This window comes from Thamnophis elegans, chromosome 7 (assembly GCF_009769535.1).
Source record: "Thamnophis elegans isolate rThaEle1 chromosome 7, rThaEle1.pri, whole genome shotgun sequence".
NCBI classification, from domain to species: Eukaryota; Metazoa; Chordata; class Lepidosauria; order Squamata; family Colubridae; genus Thamnophis; species Thamnophis elegans.
Window position 1 is genome coordinate 3,290,200 of NC_045547.1, and position 24,377 is coordinate 3,314,576.

Sequence of the window (24,377 nt, forward strand, 5' to 3'; positions counted from 1 at the left end):
TTATAGTCCTGCCTTCGGCATGAAATCCGGCTGGGTGACTTTGGGCCAATCACCAGGAGACTGTGAGTTCTAGTCCTGCCTTCGGCATGAAAGCCGGCTGGGTGACTTTGGGCCAATCACCAGGAGACTGTGAGTTCTAGTCCTGCCTTCGGCATGAAAGCCGGCTGGGTGACTTTGGGCCAATCACCAGGAGACTGTGAGTTCTACTCCTGCCTTCGGCATGAAAGCCAGCTGGGTGACTTTGGGCCAATCACCAGGAGACTGGGAGTTTTAGTCCCACCTTAGGGACAAGAGCCGGCTGGGTGACTTTGGGACAATCACCAGGAGACGGTGAGTTCTAATCCCACCTTAGGTTTGGAAGCTGGCTGGGTGACTTTGGACCAGTCCCTCTCACACACACCAATCCAACCTCACAGGTTGTTGTTGAAGGGAAACTAGGAAGAAAAAGGTGTGCTGGAAATGTTCACCATCTTCTGCTATTTGTAAAAATAATAAAGGTGGGGTACAAATAAATCAATAAATAATAATAAAATAAATAGTTGGCGCTGGGCAGCTTACATCATTTTAAAAATCCACCATATAATAAAATCCGTAAGAAAAAAACATTCCCCATCCCTCACGGGAGCAGACACACAATCAAATCAGCCTTATTGTTTTCAAAACAAAATCTCTGAAATGATTTTTTTTTCCCCATGAAGGAAAAGGGAAATTCCATGAGGAACAATTCAAATGAAAAAAACCCCAAATTTTGCATTACAACACACCACAATCTGAATTTTGGTGGATTTCTGTCCTATTTACAGCAACACAGATTGGCGAATACATTCACGGATGCTTTAAAAAAAAAAACTAGTGGGTCTCTCTAGTGCAGGCAGGGCTGGGGAATGATGGCCCTTTTATGATCCTATGGACTTCAACTCCCAGAATTCCTAAGCTGGCCTTTTGTGACCTTTTGAACCATGCTGGCTGAGGAATTCTGGGAGTTGAAGTCCACAGGGTCATAAAAGGGCCATCATTCCCCACCCCTGCTTCTAAGAGTATCTATTCCCTCATAATTAATTAAGAATTAAGTAAAGGTAAAGGATCCCATCATACATATATGCTAGTTGTTCCCAACTCCAGGGGGCAGTGCTCATCTCCGTTTCAAAGCCAAAGAGCCAGCGCTGTCCGAAGACATCTCGGTGGTCATGTGGCCGGCATGACTCAACACCGAAGGCCCACGGAACGCTGTTACCTTACCACCAAAGGTGGTTCCTATTTTTCCACTTGCATTTTTTACCTGCTTTCAAACTGCTAGGTTGGCAGAAGCTGGGACAAGTCACGGGCGCTCACTCCGTTACGCGGTGCTAGGGATTCGAACCCCCAAACTGCCGACCTTCTAATCGAGACAAGCTCAGCATCTTAGCCCCTGAGCCACCGCGTCCCTTAAGAATGAAGCCTGGTATAATAACAACTCTGCAGAGCTTGGTGGCTGAAAATAAATGAAAATTGCTGATCCAGGCCTGCCAACATGCCAGTTTCCCTTCAGTGGCGTTTTGCCCACAGTTGTCGCCAGGCTGCCTTTCGAGCACTGCGTCATTAACTCCCAACGCAGACAATCCCAACCCCTTTGTTCCAAACTCCACACACTTCAATTCAGTTGCCTCCGGACTCGCTTAGTGGCCCCCCAACTGCATCCGACTTCATGGGCAGAAGAGGGGAAATGGAGCAGCGTGTTCTCCCCCCCCCCCCCCCGTAGTTCAATCAAGCGGCATCACTTGGCCGTAATGAAGCCGTGCGGTGCTGCCATAGAGACGGGTGGGTGGCTCCCCTATGGACTCCGAAAATCAGAAACCTGTTTCGTCCCATTCATTTCTGCTCTCTCCCAATTACAGGGAGTCCTCGACTTACGACCTTTCTTTTTAATACGCATTCCAAGTTACAGCCTCCTTTTTTAATTCAAAGAAGTGACATAATCGGAGCGTTCCAATATCTTAGGGGCCGCCCCAAAGAAGAGGACTAGCACATACATGCGGGAGGAACCTTTACCTTTAGAAAACAAAACAAAACCATTTGATTTTGCTCCAACCCACAAAAGGAGATTGGTTTGGTTTGGTCGTAAAAATGGGGCAAAACTCGCTTCACAAATGTCTCGCTTAACAACAGGAAGGTTGGGCTCAATTGTGGTCATAGGTCAAGGACTGCCTGTAGTTTTCAATGGGAAAAAATTCTACGTGGACAAGAGATCCACCTTTTTAGTGTTTGTGAAAGAAAATGCATCCTCGTACCCAATTCCCATTCATTTTAATGCTTTTATATTTCTGCTTTGACTTCATTGTGAGCTACCCAGAGGGGTTTGACAGTGAGGTGGGCAGCATATAAATGTAATCAATCAGTCAGTCAGTCCCACAATCAATCGATCGATCAATTCTTCGAATGGAAGCGTGGTAAGTCCTAGTGGACAACCATTTAAATAGGAGCCAGCCGTGGGCAGCAGCTGCCAGAAAAGCCAACACAGTTCTAGGCTGCATCAACAGAGGGAGAGAATCAAGATCATGTGAAGTGTTAATACCACTTTATAAGGCCTTGGTAAGACCACACTTGGAATATTTGCATCCAGTTTTGGTTGCCATGATGTAGAAAAGATGTGGAGACTCTAGAAAGAGTGCAGAGAAGAGCAAGAAAGAAGATTAGGGGATTGGAGGCTAAAACATATGAGGAACGGTTGCAGGAACTGGGAATGTCTAGTTTAATGAAAAGAAGGACTAAGGGAGACATGATAGCAGTCTTCCAATATCTCAGGGGTTACCCCAAAGAAGAGGGAGTCAAGCTATTCTCCAAGGCACCTGAGGGTAGAACAAGAAGCAATGGGTGGAAACTAATCAAGGAGAGAAGCAACTTAGAACGGAGGAGGAATTTCCTGACAGTGAGAACAATTAATCAGTGAAACAAAATTGCCTCCAGAAGTTGTGAATGCCCCAACACTGGAAGCCTTTAAGAAGATGTTGGATAGCCATTTGTCTGAAATGTTGTCAGAAGGGTTTCCCGCCTAAGCAAAGGGTTGGACTAGAAGACCTCCAAGGTCCCTTCCAGCTCTGTTATTCCATTCTATTCTAAAGGTTTTATTCAGTGGGGCAGTTCCCTAGACTTTTTGTCTGCAATTTCATAAGCTAGCTCTGTTTAAAACTAAGAAAAAATTTTTTTTTAAAGCTAAGGCTTTCCTGAGCTGTAGCTCATCTGCATATGATGATAGATCTAGGTTAGAGTTTTTAATGCAATTTGTCGGTCGGACAAGATGCTGCCAGAGTGATTTTTTTTTTTTTGCTCCTGTTGATTAACATGTTTCTCCTCCTATAATTAATTTCTTCAGCCATGCTTTAATTATTTTGTCATCTCAGCTTCCTCTTCTCTCAGATTTTTGCTGTCCCTACCAAGAACTCTCTCTCCATTTCAAGAGCTCCCTTGTCAACTGAAATTTTTAATTTGAGGGGGCATTCGCCCCTTTGCCAGTTCGAAGTTCATTTTTCTCTAACTTTCTTTGATCCATTCCCTGACCCCTGGCGTCCTTTTGGATTCGGTGGCACCTTTCCTAATTGACCAGCAATTTAATTCTCTTGACTTTCTCTTTCGGTTTTGATTTGATTAGCCTCTCTTTTTCTAGGAAGTTGGGCTTTCTTCTCAACATTTAAACCTGATGGCAACAGATCTCTTCGGGAACTGACTACACCGGGAGAGCATTATGACCATGTTTTTTCTCTCTCTTCATCCTTCCTTAATTTTCCCTCCCCTCCTCCTTCCCTTTCTCTCTTTCTTCCTCCATCTCCAGCCAGCCAGCCAGCCTGAATTTTCCCTTCCCTTCTCCTTCCCTTCCTCTCTTCCTTCCTCCATCTCCATCCATCCATCCTTCCTTAATTTTCCCTTCCCTTCCTCCATCTCCATCCTTCCTTCCCTCCTTCTTTCCTTTTTTCTTCCTTAATTTCCCTTCCCTTCTCCTTCCCTTCCTCTCTTCCTTTCTCCATCTCCATCCATCCATCCTTCCTTAATTTTCCCTTCCCTTCCTCCATCTTCATCCTTCCTAACTTCCTTCCTTCCCTCCTTCCTTTCTTTTTTTCTTCCTTAAATTTCCCTTCCCTTCTCCTTCCCTTCCTCTCTTCCTTCCTCCATCTCCATCCATCCATCCTTAATTTTCCCTTCCCTTCCTCCATCTCCATCCTTCCTAATTACCTTTCTTCCCTCCTTCCTTCCTTTTCTTTTTCTTTAATTTTCCCTTCCCTTCTCCTTCCCTTCCACTCTTCCTTCCTCCATCTCCATCCATCCATCCTTCCTTAATTTTCTCTTCCCCCTCCTCTCTTCCTTCCTCCACCTCCATCCTTCCTAACTTCCTTTTTCCTTCCTCCCTTCCTTAATTTTCCCTTCCCTTCCTTCCTCCAATTCTATCCTTCCTTCCTTCTTACCTTTCCACCTTCCCTAATTTTCCCTTCCCTTCTCCTTTCCTTCCTCACTTCGTTCCTTTCTTCCTCCTCCCTCCCTTTAGTCACATAGAGTTCTCCTTTCTCTCCCACCCCTTCCATATCTTCTTCTCTTCCCCTCCACTCCCTGTCAAGTTATCTGGCCTCTGTTTGATAATCTCATTTCCTGAAAAATCAAAATACTGGCAATTTCAGCTTCCCAGAGTGTTAATTGTGACCTTGATCCATTGCTAATCAAAAAATTGGATGTTTTGCATGAAAATGTGGCTCTAATTAATTCTCAGTCATAAAGCGCCTTGGTTTTAATAACCCCGCCTTGATTGGGTAGTCTTTGAAGAGACAGGAGGCTGCTAAGCCCTAAGCGGAGGGGGAGAAAACCATGGAAAGGAAATTATAAGGAGCCTCATAAGAAGGTTTGAGCCAGAAGATTCCCCTGAATGTCAAAGCCAAAGAGACGCCTTTCCTGGCTCAAATTTCATATCACGCGCTGAATCTGGCAAAGAAGGATGGCAGAGAGAGATTTGGGAAGGGTCGCTGCCATTCTCTGAGTAGGAAAAGCTATTTATTCCAAAGGGATGTTTGTGAAATGTCTGTTTTTTTGCAGACATTTCATGATCCAGCTAGGTAACATCATCAGTGCGAGAACGCTTGTGCTAGAAGATTTCTATACATTGATGATGTTACCTAGTTGGGTCATGAAATGTCTGGGGTTTGCAGGAGAGGAGGAGGAGGACAACTGTGGGGTCCTTGGTGCACACTGAGCTTTATTGTTTTCTTGACCCTGCTAGGTTACATCATCAGTGCTAGAAGGCTTGTGCTAGAAGATTTCTATATATTGATGATCTTCCCTAGTTGGGTTATAAAATATCTACAAAAAAACAAGCAAGCTCAGAGAGCACCAAGGACTTCTTCTCCTTCCTTCTCCTTCCCCTTCGCTTGTTCTCTCTCTTCCTTCTCCTCCTTTCCTTAAGCCTTATTCCCTTCCAGCACTGATAATGTTACCTAGTTGGGCCATGAAACGTCTGTAACGAAACAACCAAGCTCAGCGAGTACCAAGGACGCAGCTCTTCTCCTTCTCTTCCTTCATTCACCCTTCATTCGTTCTCACTCTTTCTTCCTCTCCCCCTCCACCCCCTCCTTAAGCCTTATTCCCTTCTAGCACTGATAATATTACCTAGTTGGGCCATGAAACGTCTGCAAGGAAACAACCAAGACAGAGAAGGTCTAGCACCGTGATGGCAAACTATAGAATCAAGATCCCGTGAAGGGTTAATACCACTTTATAAGGCCTTGGTAAGGCCACAAATGGAATATTTGCATCTAGTTTTGGTCGCCACGATGTAGAAAAGATGTGGGGATCCTGGAAAGAGTGCAGAGAAGAGCAACAAAGAGGATTAGGGGGCTGGAGGCTCAAACATATGAAGAACGGTTGCAGGAACTGGGTATGTCTAGTTTAATGAAAAGAAGGACCAGGGGAGACATGATAGCAGTCTTCCAATATCTCAATGGGTTGCCCCAAAGAAGAGGGAGTCAAGCTATTCTCCAAGGCACCTGAGGGTAGAACAAGAAGCAATGAGTGGAAACTAATCAAGGAGAGAAGCAACCTAGAACTGAGGAGGAATTCCCTGACAGTTAGAACAATGAATCAGTGGAACACATGTTCCGGTTTGAGCCCGGTGCCGAAAAGGTTCCCCATCCCTGGTCTAGCAGATTCCCAGGGACCGACTTGGAATAGGAGAGGAAAACATTTTCCTCCTGTCTTCAAAAACTGCTTGTCCCAGTCAAGACGTTAACCCAAGAGGCAAAAGGGAAGCGGATTGTACGACGTTAACGATCAGGAACCACTGCCTTTATAACAAAAACAAAACTCTACATTAATCGAGATAATTAGCACTTCTTTACAAGCTGTCAGAAAAGACTAGACGCTGGAGAAATAGTGTCGATGGTTTATTAGCCATTTTGGGGATGCGGTTGTTTTTTCTTTAAAGTAAATTGCTTGATATATTTAGTACGGCAGGTTTATTTCAAGACTCAGTTGCCAAAAGGGATCGGAGGGGATTATTCCGGTGGGAGAAAACGACACAAACCTCTAGAGAAATATGGACTAAAAATATTGTCAAGGGTATTTAATTAAAGATTCACACGCCCCGTAGGGCAAGTGAGGTAGCTTCCTGGCAGGGAAGGAGGAGGGTCCTTCAAATGTTGCCTCTTTGATGATTGTCAAAGCAAGGATACCACACCAAAAATGTTGAGGGTTTAGGAAAGAGTGCGGAGAAGAGCAACAAAGATGATCAGGGGTCTGGAGGCTAAAACACGGGAAGAATGGTTGCGGGAATTCGGTGTGTTTAGAATAATAAAGGGAAGGCTCCTTCCTTCTTTCTTTCCTCTCCTTCCTTCCTTCCCTCTCCTTCCTCCCTTCTTCCCCTATCTCTACCATCTTCCTTCCTTCCTTCCTTCCCTCTCCTTCCTTCCCTCCTATCTCTACCATCTTCCTTCATTCTTTCCTTCCTCTCCTTCCTTCCTTGCTTCCCTCTCCTTCCTCCTTCCCTTATCTCTACGAACTTCCTTCCTTCTTTCCTTCCTTCCTTCCCTCCCTCTTCCTTCCTTCCCCTCTGATCTTTACCATCTTCCTTCCTTCTTTTCTTCCTTCCCTTACTTCACTCCCTCTCTTTCCTTCCTCCCTTCCTTTCTACTTCCCCTTCTATCTCTACCATCTTCCTTCTTTCCTTTCCTTCCCTCCCTCTCCTTCCTCCCTCCCTTCTTCTCCTCCTATCTCTACCATCTTCCTTCCTGCTTTCCTTTCCTTCCTTCCCTCCCTCTCCTTCCTCCCTCCCTTCTCCTCCTATCTCTCCCATCTTCCTTCCTTCTTTTCTTCCTTCCCTTAACTCTCCCTCCTTCCTTCCTCCCTTCCTTCCTATCTACTTTCCCTCCCATCTCTACCATCTTCCTTCCTTCTTTCCTTTCCTTCCTTCCCATCCTTCCTTCCCTCTCCTTCCTCCCTCCCTTCTTCTCCTCCTATCTCTACCATCTTCCTTCCTTCCCTCCCTCCTGTTACAGAGAAGAGAGGGTCAACCTATTCCCCAAAGCCTCTGAAAGCAGGACAAGAAGCAACGGGTGGAAGCCCCCCTCAGAGGAAGACCCAACCTGGAAATAAGGAGGAATTTCCTGGCAGAGAGAAGGGTCCATCAATGGGAATGTTTGCTTCCTGGAGTTGTGGGTGCTCCATTACTGGAGGTTTTCCAAAAGAGATTGGCCCATCCTCTGACCAGGATTGGTAGACGGCAAGAGTGTCCCACCTTGGCAACTTTTAAGACCTCTGGACTTCTGGGAGTTGAAGTCCACAGGTCTTAAATTTCCCAAGATGGACATCCCTAAGTGTAAGGACTTCTGCTAGTTTTCTTCTCCACGGATATTATACTCCTCCCCAAATTATGTCGACACACATTTTTCCCCTCCAGTGGAGGCAAATTATCAGTCTGGGCTACATTAAGTGGAAAATCCCCATAATCAACATTTTAATTAGTCAAATCCCTGACTAATAGGCTACCCCAGAAGGGCCGGCACGTGCAAAAGTTGTGCTTTTAAATGTGTCTTCTTCCAAGTTATGAGCTGCCCATTCGGAGGAGAAGAACTCCTGCTGCTTCAGGTAACCTAAGGAAACTTGTGGTCCAGAATTATAGAAAGAGAGGGAACCTTGAAGGGCAACTAGGGAGGCAGGAGAGAGCTTGGAAGGAGCTCAACCTCTGAGGAACAAGAGGGACCAAAAAAAAGGAGAATGTCCACAGCTCAGGGTCGAGCTGTGGGCGCCCAGGAGCTCTCTGAGCCTTGGTGGTTTTCTTGCAGACGTTTCATGACCCAACTAGAGAATGTCATCAGTGCTAGAAGGGAGTGGAGTTTGTGGGGAGGAGGAGAAAGAAGAACAAGAAGAAGAGGAGGAGGAGGAGAAGGAGGAAGAAGAAGAAGAAGAAGAAGAAGAAGAAGAAGAAGAAGAAGAAGAAGAAGAGGAGGAGGAGGAGGAGGGAGGAGGAGGAGGAGGGAGGAGGAGAAGGAGAAGAGGAGAAGGAGAAGAAGAGGAGGAGGAGAAGAAGAGGAGGAGGAGAAGATGAGGAGAAGGAGGAGGAGGATAAGGAGAAGAGGAGGAGGAGAAGGAGAAGAAGAGGAGGAGGAGGAAGAGGAGGAGGAGAAGAAGGAGGAGGCAGAGGAGGAGGAGGTCTCCTGATTGGGAAGGAGAAGAAGAGGAGGAGGAGAAGAAGAAGAAGAGGAGGAGGAGGAGAAGATGAGGAGGAGGAGGAGGAGGAGAAGGAGAAGAAGAGGAGGAGGAGAAGAAGAGGAGGAGGAGGAGGAAGAGGAGGAGAAGGAGAAGAAGGAGAAGAAGAGGAGGAGGAGGAGGAGAAGATGAGGAGAAGGAGGAGGAGGAGAAGAAGAGGAGGAGAAGGAGAAGAGGAGGAGGAGGAGGAGGAGGAGGAGGAGGAGGAGGAGGAGAAGAAGAAGAAGAAGAAGAAGAAGAAGAAGAAGAAGAAGAAGAAGAAGAAGAAGAAGAAGAAGAAGAAGAGCAACAACAGCAACAACAACAACAACAACAATTGTGGGGTCCTTGGTGTGCTCTGAGCCTGGTGGTTTTCTTGCAGACGTTTCATTACCCAACTAGGTAATATTATTAGTTCTAGAAAGGGGTGGAGTTTGTGGAAAAGAGGCAGCTGGGGGAGGGGCAGGATAGAAAATGCCATGGACACAATATCAAACAGCTGGATTACTGCAACAAGCTGTACATGGAGGTAGTCTTGGTAGTAATAGAGAGCACAATCCTCCTCCTCCTCTCTGCAAGCCCCACCCCCTTCTAGCACTGATGATGTTCTCTAGTTGGGCCATGAAACGTCTGCAAGAAAACCACCAAGCTCAGAGAGCCCCAAGGACCCCAGAGCCCTCCTCCTCCCCCCTCCTTTCCTCCACTCTGCAAACCCTCCCTCCCTCCTAGCATATGAATGATATTCCCTAGTCGGGTAATGAAACATCTGCAAGAATGCAACCAAGGACCCCACAATAAACCACATTTCATGACCTCCTCAACCACCTGCAGATGTACCAGCCACCCCTAAGAGGGGGTCAGCGAAGATAGAGATGAGAAGAGCATCTCATCCAGTTAGTAGATTGTGGCCTACTTTGTCAAAGGCCTTGCTGAAATCCAGGTGCATTAAACTGACGTTGATTAAATTAATGAAATTGATGAAACGGACGCTCGATACGGGGAGAAAGTAAAGAAATCAAAAGGAGAACAGCAATTGGGCATGACAAGTACAAGGCAGCGGGGCCAGGAATGGGTTCCCCGCTCAGCCTTGCCCGTTGACAAAGATGGAGGAGGGCTCTTCAAGCCGACAGCTGCTTCGGCTTCTGAGATCAATAAGCAGACACTCTCAAATGCGCTTTGAGCACGAGATCAGAGAATAAATATGGATGATTGCATCTGTGTCTTTATGATGATGAACGACGGACGGGGCAACTGCTGGGCCCTTTCAGGCACAATTTGCAGGGGTTTGTGTGTGTGTTTTCCTCCGTATCTGAATCTCTGCACAGATTGTTTCGGTTAATTTAAATTTATAGGCCACCTGACTCCCGGCAACTCTGGATGGCGTGATAAAATCCACGAAAGGACCCTCTCGGATACAGCGAGCATGTTTTACACAACTTTGCAACGTCTTCGCACACTGGGGAGAATCCGAAGGGAAGCAATAAAGCCGTTAATGGATAAAATGGGGTGCCTTCTCCTTTACATCTTCAACGCCCCCCCCCCAATATGTAAGCCCCGCTTTGTAAGGTTTGACTGGTAGGTTCGGCATAGTCCACCGGGGGTGTGTGTGTGGGTTTGAACCATTTAGGAATGGTTGTTCGTAAATGAGTTCATGGTTCATTCCAGACTGGAGAAGACTCAATCATGAATATTTGTGCTCAGGCTCAAAAAAGCTAAGAAAATCAAAATAGTTCTGTTTCCTACTTCTATTCGTGCTTCCTAAACTATTAAACTATTAGCACTGATGATGTTACCTGGTTTGGTAATGAAACGTCTGCAAGAAAACAACCAAGCTCAGAGGGCATCAAAATCTCAGTCTCCTCCTCTTCTCTTTCTCCTCCACTGCACAAACACGTCTCCCTCCTAGCACTGATGATGTTGTGCAGCTGGGTCATGAAACGCCTACACGAATACTACCAAGCTCCGAGGGCACCAAGGATCCCACCATCTCCTCCTCCTCCTCCTTCCCTTCCTCCTTCTCTTCTCCTCCACTCCACAAATCCTTCTTCCTCCTGCCACTGATGATGTTACCTGGCTTGGTAATGAAACGCCTGCAAGAATACCACCAAGCTCAGGGAGCACCAAGGACCTCACAGTTCTCTTCCATCAAAAAAGCGTTATTTATTTTGCCTTCAAAATTGGCACTTCAAAAGACCAGTCGTATGCGTGAAACCCACCGGCTTCCATGTTCAGTGCGCCAAACACCGTTTTTGCTAGAAACATTGACAGGGTAACCAGTATTCCAAACTTGTCATCCGCGTTTATTTTGGCTTTCTTTACAAACAAGTGGATTTCAAATCTTTCTCTCGTGTCCGTGCATGTGTGTGAGAGAGAGAGAGATATATTTTTGAATCACGTTTAGTGATATCACCTGTCCTACCTTGCAGCTCCCCGCTCCGACTGTAGAGTTCCCTCCTTTGTTCCTGCAAGTAAGTGCTCATGCTGATGGCGTGGGAAGACGACTCAAACCTGCAACGAAACGTGGCACAAAGTTGTTTGGCTTTTGTCTTTCAAGATTGTCCTCCCAACTCAGACAAAGCCCCTCGGTGCAGATTCACAAAACTCTTTCTGTTCTTTTGCGCTTTTGTCTTCTCTTTTTTTAACAACTTGTTGTGTTTTATTTTTGCAATCTGCTTTTGCCGTCGGGTTCTTGGCATATTTTCATCCAGGCTCTTATTTTACGGGAATTGTCCTGGAGTGTGTTGAGATTTTTTTTTTTTATTGACGCTGCTTGTAGATTTTATGAGGTTCTATTCTACATAATGTGTAAATCCTAGCTGCCGGGCTGTTTAGTAGATTTCAACAGATGTGTCAGTTTGGCTTTTCTGTACCGTGATGTTTAAAAAAAAAATTTTTTTTTTAATTAAGCGGCAACATCATTGGCAGGAAAAAAATAAATAAAAGCAAGCGGGGAGAAGAATTAAAAAGTCGGATTTCATCTCAAGTAAGGGAACTGGGTATGTCTATAGGCCAGAGGTCAGCAGCCTGAGGCTCTGGAGCTGCATACGGCTCTTTCATCCCCCTGTTGCGGCTCCCTGTCGCTTGTCGGCGCCACAATTTTGAGAGGACCTTCCGGTTGGAGGTGAGGGTGGGAGTAGGGAAGCATGGCACCCCAGGAGGGGACTGCAAACCTTTATGGCCTCAGACCGCCTGTGCGTGAGTGCGCACTGGAGGGCTGGAAACATGCCAGCCAGCTGATCTTTGGGTGCACGCACATGCACATCGGACAGCTGTTCTTTGCATGCCAGAGCACTGGAAACCCAAAACCAGCTGGCCGGCATGCACATGCCCGTTTTTGGTCATTTTTTGGGGTGTTTTGGGGGGCATTTTCCAGCACTCCGGCGCGTGCAAAGACCAGCTTGCCGGAAACCAGAAGAGCAGCTGGCAACGATGCGTGTGCCCACAGAGAGGGCTCTGCCTGCCACCTCTGACACACATGCCATAGGTTCCCCATCATGGTTTTATAGCAAGGAGCGGGATTCCCAGTCAGCTCCACAGTTGATGGGGTTTCCGCTTAGGACAGGGAGAGGAAAAAGGACGCCGCTCTAGAAGGGGGTGGGGGAACTGAACTTCTGGTCAGCTCCAGAATTGAACGGGGGGCTTCCGGTTAGGACCTTTGTGGCTCCCGGTGTTTTCTTTTCTGTGGGAAACGGGTTCAAAGGGCTCTTTGGGTGTTTAAAGTTGCCGACCCCTGTTCTAGTCTAAGGAAGAGAAGGCTTAGGGGAGACAGGACAGCATCGTGTCGATTTAAATCACTATTTAAATCAACTTAAATCAAATCCACCCTGGACTGGATGGTGGGGAATGGAAAGATTTATATTCCTTGCAGACAGCTGGCCATTTGCATCCTTTTAGAGGGTCGTTGAGGCTACTTGGAGGTTTTTCTTTTGAAGACATTTCACTTCTCATCCAAGAAGCTTCATCAGTTCTGATCAAATGCTGGGGAATGGAAAGATTTATACTCCTTGCAGACAGCTGGCCATTTGCATCCTTTTAGAGGGTCGTTGAGGCCACTTGGAGGTTGACCTGTGTCCTCGGGGTCACCTGACTGGTGCAAATGGGTGTGGAGGCTTCTTGTAACTGCTGAAAGTACCCTGTTGTAGACTAGATGGTGTCACATCTGTCTCCCTCTGTTGAGAGAGGGCTGTTCAATGTTGACTTAGATGGCCTGCATTCAAACCACTGGACCTCTCTGCTCAGAATGTGGACTTTGCTGTCTTCAAGAGAGAACCCAGATCGACCTCCAAGCGACCTCAGTGACTCTCAGGAAGAGGGTTAATGGCCAGATGACTGCACGGCATAGAAATCCTCCCATTCTCCGCCACTCAGTCAGAGCTGAAGAAGCTTCGTGGATGAGAAGTGAAACGTCTTCCAAGAATAACAAGAAAGTCCGGTTGACTCTTGAAAAAGCATCTTTGGGATAATCAAGGGAACAGCTCGCCTACTGGAGCTGTGGGTGCTCCATCACCGGAGGTTTTCAAAAGCAGATGGGACAAACATTTGACTAGGGTGGCATAAGGTCTCCTGCCTTGGGCATGGGGTTGGACTAGAAGACCTCCAAAGTCCCTTCCAGCTCTAGGATTCTACGATTCAGTTCTGGAGGCCGTTTTTTAAAAGAAGGTTTAAACGATGACAAATTTAGAGAAAGAGAACAAGGATGATTAAGGGGCTAGGCTACCTCCTATGAAGAAAGATTGAAGGAACGGAGAATGCTTAACCTTGAGAAAAAACAAGTGCGAAGGGACGGATAGCATGTTCAAAAACCTGAAAGGATGTTACACATAAGATCAATACCTGCTTTCTCTTGTTCCAAAATGAAGGGCGTAGAATAATGGATTGAAGCTAACGGGAAGAGATCCCCACTGAATGTTAAAACAAACTTCACGATAATAGCTTGACATTAGAATCAGTGATGTATGAAGAAGTTGTGGGTTCCTCTTTGTCGGGTATTGTTGTGGCCTGCCAGCAGCCAGTGGAGCTGGCAGTAGATTCGGACAGTGAGAAGGTTGGGGAGGAACCTGGGCCGGTCCTGGAGTCTGGGGAAGGCTCTGACGAGGGCTCTGTGTTGGAGGCAGAGAGGCGGCCAGGGAGCTCTGACAGTTATCAGCTGCCTTCAGAGTCAGACACCAGTGAGGCAGAAGAACAGCTGGAGCCTGTTCCCAGTGTGCGCATGCGCAGAGTGGCCAGGCGAAAGGAACAGCTAAAGAACAGGGGTCGACTTGGGAGTAAGGTGGACAATGAATGGCCCCTCCCAGAGGGAATAAAAGAGGAGCGAAAGAGGAGTGGAGTTTGCAGGAGGCCATTAGTTCACTTAATTGGTTCGTGACTCTCCAAGGCTCCTTCCCAAGTTCTGCAGATCTCGGCCTGGCAGCTCTCCAAGCCAGATAAAGTCTGTGACTGTAAATCCTCCCTTGAAAGACTTTGCTGGCTGTGAATGAGCAGAATTCACAGAAAATTAATAAAGTGGGTTTTTTTTTTTGTCGGGACCAGGAGTTTGCTTCAGGCTCTGGGGAAGCCTCGGTCGGAACAGGTGTGTTCAAAAATTTTACACATTTGAGAGGCTACAATTTGGATTTCTGCACACAGCAGGAGGTGAATTTCAGGAGCCCTTCCAACTGTAGGATTTAGAAAGTGGAACTATCTATGGGAAATTGGAGAGATACCTGAGTGTGAAAGAGGATGAGCAGGTCATAGAAGTGACTTAAGCGCATCCCGCAACCAGCAATAAAATAAGCAATGCCAACAATCTATCAAAGGCAACTTTTTAAAAAAATAAATGCTTTGTACTCTTTGGTGTGTCTGCTCCCAGGATGTTCATCAAGCCAGTGTTTCTCAAAGCTTGTTAACTTGAAGATGGGTGGAACTTCAATTCCCAGAATTCCCCTTCACACTGAGAACCGTTCCAGGCATGTGCTCAAAATCCGGACGCCTGGCAAATGACTCATATTTATGACGGTTGCACGGTCCCGGAGTCACGGGAATCCTCTTTTGCCACTTTCTGACCAGCAAAGTCAATGGAGAAGCCAGATTCACTTAATGGCAGTGCTATTAAACTTAACAAATGCAGGGATTTGCTTAACGACTGCAGCAAGAGAAGTTGTAAAAGGGGGCAAAACTCACCTAACGAAGTTGTCACTTAGTAAAATAAAAAAAATTCTGGGGTTCATGGTCGTAAGTCAAGGACTAGCTGTTGAGCAGTGTTTCTCAACCTTGGCAACTTGAAGATGTCCGGACTTCAACTCCCAGAATTCCCCAGCCAGCGAATTCCCCAGCCAGCGAATCAAATGAAACAGTGTTAGAGAGAGATTAGTTCCGCCATTCAATAACGGAGAGGCTCCCTCGACAAATAGGCTTTGTCGCTATCCAAGGTTCTGAAATCTCTCTGCGTTTAGGTTTAGGTCAGTGTTTCTCAACCTTGGCAACTTGAAGATGTCCGGACTTCAACTCCCAGAATTCCCCAGCCAGCGAATGCTGGCTGGGGAATTCTGGGAGTTGAAGTCCGGACATCTTCAAGTTGCCAAGGTTGAGAAACACTGCTGTAGAGCAAACGAATCTCAAAAAAAGAGAAGGTAAGCCTGGAGGACTATTTTCCCCACAAAACACAACTCGGTGTGTGTGTGTGTGTGTGTGTGTGTGTGTGTGTGTGTGTGTGTGTGTGTGTGTGTAAAAAAGAGAGAGCTGTACCTACTTGAACAAAGAGGTCTTGGGCCTTTGAGGTTTCTTTTTTGCAAAAAACGCCGCAAACTCCCTTCCGGAGCTAGCATAGCTCAGCTGAGTTGAAGGCTCCGAAGAGGCACGTGTGTTTTTCATGTCCAGATATTCTGTCAGTAGCATCTGGAAGGGGGGAAAAAAGAGAGTTTCATCCCAACGAAATCCCTGACAGGCTTCATCAATAAATCACAGTTTAGCTGAAGAGGAATGTGGCTCGGCTGAAAGACGGGAGGTGGTTTTTGGACTGAAAAATTAACAAACGGGGTAAATTCCTGCCAGTAGAAGCTGTTGTTTTAAAAGCTGTTCCAGGAAACAGGAAAGTTTTCGGAAGTTAGTGGGATTTTAGGCGCTCGCTTTGGGCAGGATTCAATTGCAATTGAAGAAGGGACTCTGTGGGAAATTCATGAGATTGTCCCAGAAAATGTAATAACAATGCTGATTTCTTTTAAAAAATAGCATTGTTATGTTTTCTGGGACAATATCTAGAAATCTCTTTCTAGAGATTTAGGAGTCAAACTACTCTCCAAAGCACCTGAGGGTAGAACAAGAAGCAATGGGTGGAAACTAATCCAGGAGAGAAGCAACTTAGAACTGAGGAGGAATTTCCTGACAGTTAGAACAATTAATCAGTGGAACAGAAGTTGCCTCCAGAAGTTGTGAATGCTCCAACACTGGAAGTCTTTAAGAAGATGTTGGACAACTATTTGTCTGAAGTGTTGTAGGGTTTCCTGCCTAGGTAGGGGGTTGGACTAGAAGACCTCCAAGGTCCCTTTCAATTCTCTATTCTAAGGAAGGAAGGGAGGGAGGGAGGAAGGAAGTGGGAGTCAAGCTATTCTCCAAAGCACCTGAGGGTAGAACAAGAAGCAATGGGTGGAAACTAATCAAGGAGAGAAGCAACTTAGAACTAAGGGGGAAATTTCCTGACAGTGAGAACAATTAATCAGTGGAACAGAAGTTGCCTCCAGAAGTTGTGAATGCCCCAACACTGGAAGTTTTTAAGAAGATGTTGGACAACCATTTGTCTGAAGTGGTGTAGGGTTTCCTCCCTGAGCAGGGGGTTGGACTAGAAGACCTCCAAGGTCCCTTCCAACTCTGTTATTCTATTCTACTCTATTCTATCTAAGATCCTTAACTATGGTACTTGCTTCCGCGGAAATCTGACCACAACCGCAGAGTTTCTTGATGTTTTTCATCTCAAGACCCCTTCCTGCTTGTAAAAATTATGCAGGACTCCCAAAGAGCTCTTCTTTGGGTTCTATTACTCTGTATTCATATTTATTTATTAATTAGACATGTAGGCCGCCCGTCTTGCCTGGAATAAATTGAATGGAAATGGACATGCATAAAATAGTAATGTAAAAATAGCAATGTGAAACCCGTTACCTATTAAGAGAAAGAAAATATTCTTCAGGAAAAAAGTATATTTTTGACAAATGTAAAATTAACTTTTTTTTTCCTTTTGTCCTTTAAAAAAAATATATTTCGGTGGTTTTGTATTTTAACTGAATAAACTAAATAAGGTAGTCCTCAACTTACAACAGTTCACTTAGTGGACCATTCAAAGTTACAACAGGACTGAATAAAAGGGCCTTTTTTCACAGTTACAATCTCTGTAGCATCCCTATCATCACATGATCAAAATTCAGCGGCTTGGCAACTGATTCCTACTTATGACGGTCGCTGTGTCCCAAGGTCGCGTGATCCCGTTTTCTGATGAGCAAAGTCAACGGGGAAGTCCGATTCACTTAACAACCATGCTACTAACTTATCAACTGCAGTGATTCACTTAACAACCCTGGCAAGAAAAGTCGTAAAATGGGGCAAAAGCTCACTTAAGAAATGTCTTACTTAACAACAGGAGACGGAGAAGTTGTCAGGGTTCCTAGTAACGCCCCTAATGAAAGAAGACTCCGAGGCTCGAGGTTCCTCAAAGTTCCATTTTATTAGAGGTGCCATATTGGCACATCTGGGAAAACCCGAATCTGAAAGTTTCCAGGTTTTCCCCACCCAAACGAATGTCCAAGCCCTTGCCCAGCACCCACATGTCCGTCCCATGGTCCAATCAGGCACCGTCCCAACTGGAGATGCCTCCCAGTCACACCAGTGCATTGCAGGGCAAGGTGTCCTTGACTCTCTGAGAAAGGAATGTTATTTAGACTATATCTCTCCCATACTCCATATAATCCCCCCTCCCATTTCCCCACAGTATAAAATGTGGCAGGCCTGAAGGCCCATTGTAAAGGATGGCTTCCAGGTCTGACAGGAGGAGGAAGTGGGGGGGAAGAAAGAGGAAGGAGAGGAGGAGAGGAGGCAGAGAAGGAGAAAAAGAGGAGGAAGAGCAGGAAGAGGAAGAGAAGGAGGAGAAGAAGAGAAGGAAGAAAGAGGAGGAGAAGAGGAGGAGGAAGGGGAAGAGGAGGGGAGAAGAAGAAGAGAAGGAAAGAGGAGAAGAGGAGGAGGAAGGGGAGGAGGAGGAAGGGGAGGAGGAAGGGGAGGAGGAGGAAGGAGAGGAGGAAGGGGAGGAGAAGAGGAAGAGGAGGAGGAAGAAGAAGAACCTTCATTTCTATGATTGTCTTTACATCCTTTTATATGAAGAAGGTACAATAATAGTAATATATATAAATATATTTGATTTAAAAATATGTGATTTGATATGAATTGTAAGTGATGACTATGGAAGGGATGCACAGAAATTTTGTAACCAACTGACACACTTTGTACAGGGCGGGGCATAACCTTTTCCTAGGGGGTCACAGCAAGATCGACAGCAGTTTACAACTTCCGCGACACCTCATTTTAAAGCCCATAAAAAACTGAATTGAATGAGCTATTAAATGTTAAATTTGCTTTAAGAATGGCTGGAAAATTCGATTCGGAAGAACAAAGGATCATTGACAGAATAAAATGCATTGCCTTTCGAGAGGCTCGCGATGCTGGAGCGACGTTTATCAATCGAAAATGGATTGCAAACAAATTGAAACGTCATCCGGATTGGGTTACTGATAATCATACTGACTATTAAATCGTGTCAATAAACTCAGTTTTTGATGGGCTTTCGAATGGTGTATGAATTATTTGTGTTGTTATTACAAGTGTTGCTGTGACCCCCTAGGAAAAGGTTATGCCCCGCCCTGTATAATTTGTAATGGAAGATGCTTTTATGTTTCTTGTTCTATCCGTTTTTGTTTGTTTAAAACTAAAAGAAAAATTATAGAAGAAGACAAAGAAGGAGAAGAAGGAGGAGGAGGAGGAGGAGGAGGAGGAGGAGGAGGAGGAGGAGGAGGAGGAGGAGGAGGAGAAGAAGAAGAAGAAGAAGAAGAAGAAGAAGAAGAAGAAGAAGAAGAAGAAGAAGAAGAAGAAGAAGAAGTAGTAGTAGTAGTAGTAGTAGTAGTAGTAGTAGTAGTAGTAGTAAAGGCCGAGGTGGGGAAAAGATTTGTAATTAAGGCACATTAAGGCACTGACAACACCTCAATCTCCTAAGAATATGAAGGAATTAATGCTAATTATATTTCACCCAGCGAGGAAGCCGCCTTAACCTAATCAAACAGCCCTGACAGTGGCAAGTGGAAGAGAGCTGCAAAGTGCAATTCTTATTTAACCAAATTAACAGGAAACAACCAGGCCAAAAGAATTAAGCTGCTAATCAGACAAAACTGAGAATATCACTTGTTGCTCTTGTTGTTGTTGTTGTTGTTGTTAAGAAAGCAACGCAATTAAATAGCAACAACCCGGTTTCTATCCATGAATATCTCAGATTTATTCGCGGCAAAGAGGTTGCTAGTTTTTATTCTTCTTCTTCTTCAGGCGGGCAAAAGAAATGGGTTGGTGATTTGATTCCGAAAGGAATCTCCCCCCAAAGGTTTACACACAGTCTACATCGGAGCTGCAAGGGGAGACTAGCGAACTCCCAAAAGTGCTTTTTCAAGAAGCAACTGGACTTTCTGGGTTTATATAAGGAGGGATGGATCTGTACCACATTGCAAGCAGAGCGTTCCAGGGGTGAAAGGCTACCGGTTTGGGCCGGTTCATCTGAATCCGTAAAAAATAAATGCTAATAAAAGTTTTTAAAAAGTTCCAACGATCGGCTGTGCCTGATGGGCTATGAGGTTCCTGCTTGTTGCAGGGGCCATTTTGTGTGAAGTCCAGCTGCTTTGACATTGTGCGCGAGTCAGTCGTGCAGCCCACCTGGTCACATGACCAAGCCACGCCCATCTGGTCACATGACCAAGCCACACCCACCTGGTCACATGACCACCAAGCCACGCCCACAGAACCGGTAGGGAAAATTTTTGCATTCCACTAGCGGTGTTCTCCATCTAAAGAACCTATAATTCGATTTTACAGGATATCCAAATCGGAACAGATTTTTAGTAACCTGAGTTGAATTATGGTTTATAGATCTTCCCCTGCGATTTTTACCGCCATTGGCCATATTTCTTGATAATACTGTGCCCATTTTAGAACTTAATACAGGTTTTATTTTTTAGCCTGTAAAGCCATTTTCAGCCATTAGCTCCTACCTAGTTAATATACACAGAAACTAGTACTTCCGTTACATTTTTCAACCCCTTGTTTATTCCTCTAATATTTTTCATCTTTCCTTATCCTCCTTTTTGACGGTTGTTTATAGGCTTTATTTCACGTCTAATCAAAATATAAATTCAGAAGGGATTGGAAGGCAGGCAAGCAAGCTGTGAATAAAATTAGAACCTCAAGCAAAGTTATATATAGCAATAGGGTCACTTAGGCCCATTGCAAGCCAAGATCCTAAACCAGTGTTTCTCAACCTTGGCGACTTTAAGTCCTGTGGACTTCAACTCCCAGAATCCCCCAGCCAGCAGCTGGCTGGGGAATTCTGGGAGTTGAAGTCTGGACATCTTCAAGTTGCCAAGGTTGAGAAACACTGCTCTATACCATTTCAGACAGTTGTCCAATCTCTTCTTGAAAACCAGTGTTGGGGCATCCACAACTTCTGGAGGCAAGTTGTTCCACTGGTTAATTGTTGTCACCGCCAGGAAATTTTTCCTTCGTTCTAGGTTGCTTCTCTCCTTCTCTCTCCAAGGTTGGTTGGGCTGGGCAGGATTTATATGCAGAACTTTTCAATGAAGGAACCAGGTTTGTTTGGGAGCAGGACAGTGAAGAACAGCCTAATCAAAGAGCCACCAAGAACATCTCCCCCATCCTTGACAGCTGAAGTCACTTGGATGCAAACAGAGAGCCAATCCCACTCCCTTCTAACACTGATGATGTTACCTTGTTGGGCCATGAAATGTCTGCAAGGAAACAACCAAGCTCACCAAGGACCCTACAGTCCTCCTCCTCTTCCTCCTGCATTCCAGAAACTCCACTCCCTTCTAGCACTGATGATGCTCCCTAGTTGGGTCATGAAATGTCTGCAAGAAAACAACCAAGCTCAGACAGCACCAAGGACCCTACAGTTCTCCTCTTCCTCCTCACTTGTTTTCTTGCAGACGTTTCATTACTCAACTAGGTAGTATCATCAGTACTAGAAGGGGTTGGGATGTACAGGGAGGAAGAGGAGGAGGATTGTGGGGTCATTGGTACTCACTCTACTACTGCTATGACCAGTCCCATGTAAAGCTCATTGTGTTTGATATTATGTCCATGCCGTTTTTCCTCCTCCTCCTCCTCCTCCTCCTCCTCCTCCTCCTCCTCCTCCTCCTCCTCCTCCTCCTCCTCACAAACCCCACTCCCTTCTGAAGAAAATTAGCACCCACTCAATAGAAGAATGAAACATTCTAGGAAATATTAAAAAGACAGAATATTATATTTCCCTGGATGAGAAAAGGAGAAATATGTTTTTTTAAAAGACAAAGCAGCTCCCTGCAGCTCCCTCTCAATACCCCCTCCCGCCTTGAATTCCAGGGTGATGGGATTAAGACATGGCCCTCGGGACATGATAGGATTAGCCCTCTACCCATTTTACAGCAGGGCTCACCCTGTTGCGAAATCACCTGGGGACATTACATCAGCCCACAGTTCAACCAGACTTATCTCAGACAAGCTCCTAGAATTTGCACATGACCCTTTGACTGCAACCAATAGGATACATGCCCTTGCCACAGGAACAGGAATCTCTAAGGCAGGGCCCAGGAGAGAGCATAAATATATCGCTCTCCACTCCATGTGCTCAGCTAGACAGAATCACACATTTGCTTGGTGGTTCTGCTTCACCGTCAAACGATCCTTCCAACTTTCCAGTGTCTTTCTCCCCACTTGGAACTGAACCCATTTCTTCCAACACTTTTAACCCAGATGACGCTACCTAGTTGGGTCACCAAGGTTCTGCAAGAAAACAACCAAGCTTAGAAAGCCCCGAGGAGCCCACAGGGCCATTTTTAACTATGGCTTAAGTGTGGTACATATCGTCAGAATGCACAATTTCTCCGTTTGAGGCTTCCTGCCCTATTTCAGCTCTGCGACCCCGGCCTTAACCTCTCTAGCTAGCCCAGAAGCATTGTTTGCAAGGGGAAAGTACCTGAAAACGGAGGGGAAAGAGGCCAGGATTACCTCTGCAAGGCTTGTTTCTGGCTTGTTGAATAAGTCATGGCTCCTACAAATGCGGATTAGTATGAAGACAACTGTTGGCTTGTCACTCAAGGGATGAATTGCTGGAGGGCAGAGAAGGGTAGGGCTCTCTGTGTGATGGAGTTGAACATTCCCTGCTGATCTTCCTTTGTTCTGTTCTATGTGTAACTCTATAAATTATGTAAAAACTGGGATATTCTATGCACAAAGGTTTCATTTTTTAAATATTACCTTTATTTTATTATTTATATTTTTGCAGGGCTGATACGCTCTGGCGGTGGTCAGAACCAGCTCTGGGCATCCCATACAGTATCCCCTTTGTAATGTTGGGATAAAAAACATACAAATCTAAAATACACCTGCCTCGTTTAATTTTTGTTTTAGTGCTGATTTCTCCCCCTTGTAGTGTCTTCAAATAACACACGAAATAGCAAATAAAAAAATAATCAGAATAACAGAATTGGAAAGGACCTCGGAGGACTTCTAGTCCAGTGATCAGCAACTGGTGGTCCGTGAGAAAATTTTGGTGGTCCGCAGAAAAATTGTTTGCATTTTTTATATTGCAGAGGTCCTCAAACTATGGCCCTGGGCCGGATACTTGCAATGAACACTTGTGTTGCTGCAGAGAGTCTCCCCCTTCGGGGTCTTTTTGTGCAGGTCAGAGGAGGGGGGGACAGAAATTCTGACTTGGGATCTGCTTCAGCCTCCTGGTGGGGGGCTTTGGGCGAAGGCTGGCTGGTGGCAAAGATTGTGGTCATAAGTCAAGGACTATCTCCCCTTGTTTCCTTGAACCAGATGGATGCTATTTCATTGCCCTGATATCACAGATCAACAATAAAGGATGTGACTTGGAAAGCGCACACCTTCTAACTGCAACCAGTGGGATGGTTTGAAGGTGCTCGGATATCTCTCTTGGCTGGAACTGCATCCTCTTTTTATAGAATAGAATAGAATAACAGAGTTGGAAGGGACCTTGGAGGTCTTCTAGTCCAACTCCCTGCTTAGGCAGGAATCCCTACACCTCTTCCGACATATGGTTATCCAACATCATCTTAAAAACGTCCAGTGTTGGAGCATTCATAACTTCTGGAGGCAACTTCTGTTCCACTGATTAACTGTCAGGAAATTTCTTCTCAGTTCTAAGTTGCTTCTCTCCTTGGTTAGTTTCCATCTGTTGCTTCTTGTTCTGCCCTCAGGTGCTTTGGAGAGTAGCTTGACTCCCTCTTCTTTGTGGCAACCCCTGAGATATTGGGAAACTGCTATCATGTCTCCCCTAGTCCTTCTTTTCATAAAACTTGACATACCCAGTTCCTGCAACTGTTCTTTGTATGTTTTAGTCTCCAGTCCCCTAATCATCTTTGTTGTTCTTCTCTGCACTCTTTCCAGAGTCTCCACATCTTTGGCGACCAAAACTGGATGCCGTATTGCAAGTGTGGCCTTCCCAAGGCCTTATAAAGTGGTATTAACCCTTCACGTGATCTTGATTCCATCCCTCTGTTGATGCAGCCTAGAACTGTGTTGGCTTTTTTGGCAGCTGCTGCACACGGCTGGCTCCTATTTCAATGGTTCTCCACTAGGACTCCAAGATCCCTCTCACAGTTTCTCTAATTGAGCAAGGCACCACCTATACTGGACCTGTGCATTTCATTTTCCTTGCCTTTTCTTGTCCTTGTCCAAATTTGTTTGGGGTCCGTGTCCAAACCATTAGGGTTTCACGCGCCGATGGCCGTGTTCGGCCTCTCTTGCACAGAATGTCAGAAGTCGTTGTTATAAATGGACGGGGGCTGCAGATCTTACCGCCCCTCATAAATCTTGTTCTATATGCATTTGATTAACGTCGAAAGGGATTGTGATGGATGGCTTTGCCACGAATAATTAAACATTGTAGGAGCCAATTCTCCTACCTGTTCTTCATCCCCAGGCAAATCGGCCTAATCTCTTCAGCGAGTAGCAAAAAATTGAGCTTGTGTAGTTCCAGACACCAGCCTCTGCCTAAAGGTGAATGTAAAGGTTCCCCTCGCACATATGTGCTAGTTGTTCCTGACTCTAAGGGGCGGTGCTCATCTCCCTTTCAAAGCCAAAGAGCCAGCGCTGTCCGAAGACGTCTCCGTGGTCATGTGGCCGGCATAACTAGACACCGAAGGCACACGGAACATGTTACCTTCCCATCAAAGGTGGTTCCTATTTTTCCACTTGCATTTTTACGTGCTTTCGAACTGCTAGGTTGGCAGAAGCTGGGACAAGTAGTGGGAGCTCATTCCGTTACGCGGCGCTAGGGATTTGAACCACCGAACTGTCGACCTTTCTGATCGACATGCCCAGCGTCTTAGCCACTGAGCTGCTGCGTCCTCTGCTCCTACCCCTCAAGTCCCGATAAGAATATAAGA

At 45.7% G+C, this 24,377-nt stretch overlaps 1 protein-coding gene across 1 annotated transcript in view; it reads right to left on the reverse strand.

Annotated features, from left to right (window-relative positions):
* EXOC4 (exocyst complex component 4) overlaps positions 1 to 24,377 on the reverse strand; it is a 331,322-nt gene that overhangs the window by 190,892 nt on the left and 116,053 nt on the right. The window contains exons 8-9 of the mRNA XM_032221694.1: positions 15,422 to 15,567; positions 11,114 to 11,202 (exon numbers count right to left, since the gene is read on the reverse strand). Coding sequence (XP_032077585.1) covers positions 11,114 to 11,202; positions 15,422 to 15,567 — 235 coding nt within the window. The remainder of the gene's footprint in view (positions 1 to 11,113; positions 11,203 to 15,421; positions 15,568 to 24,377) is intronic.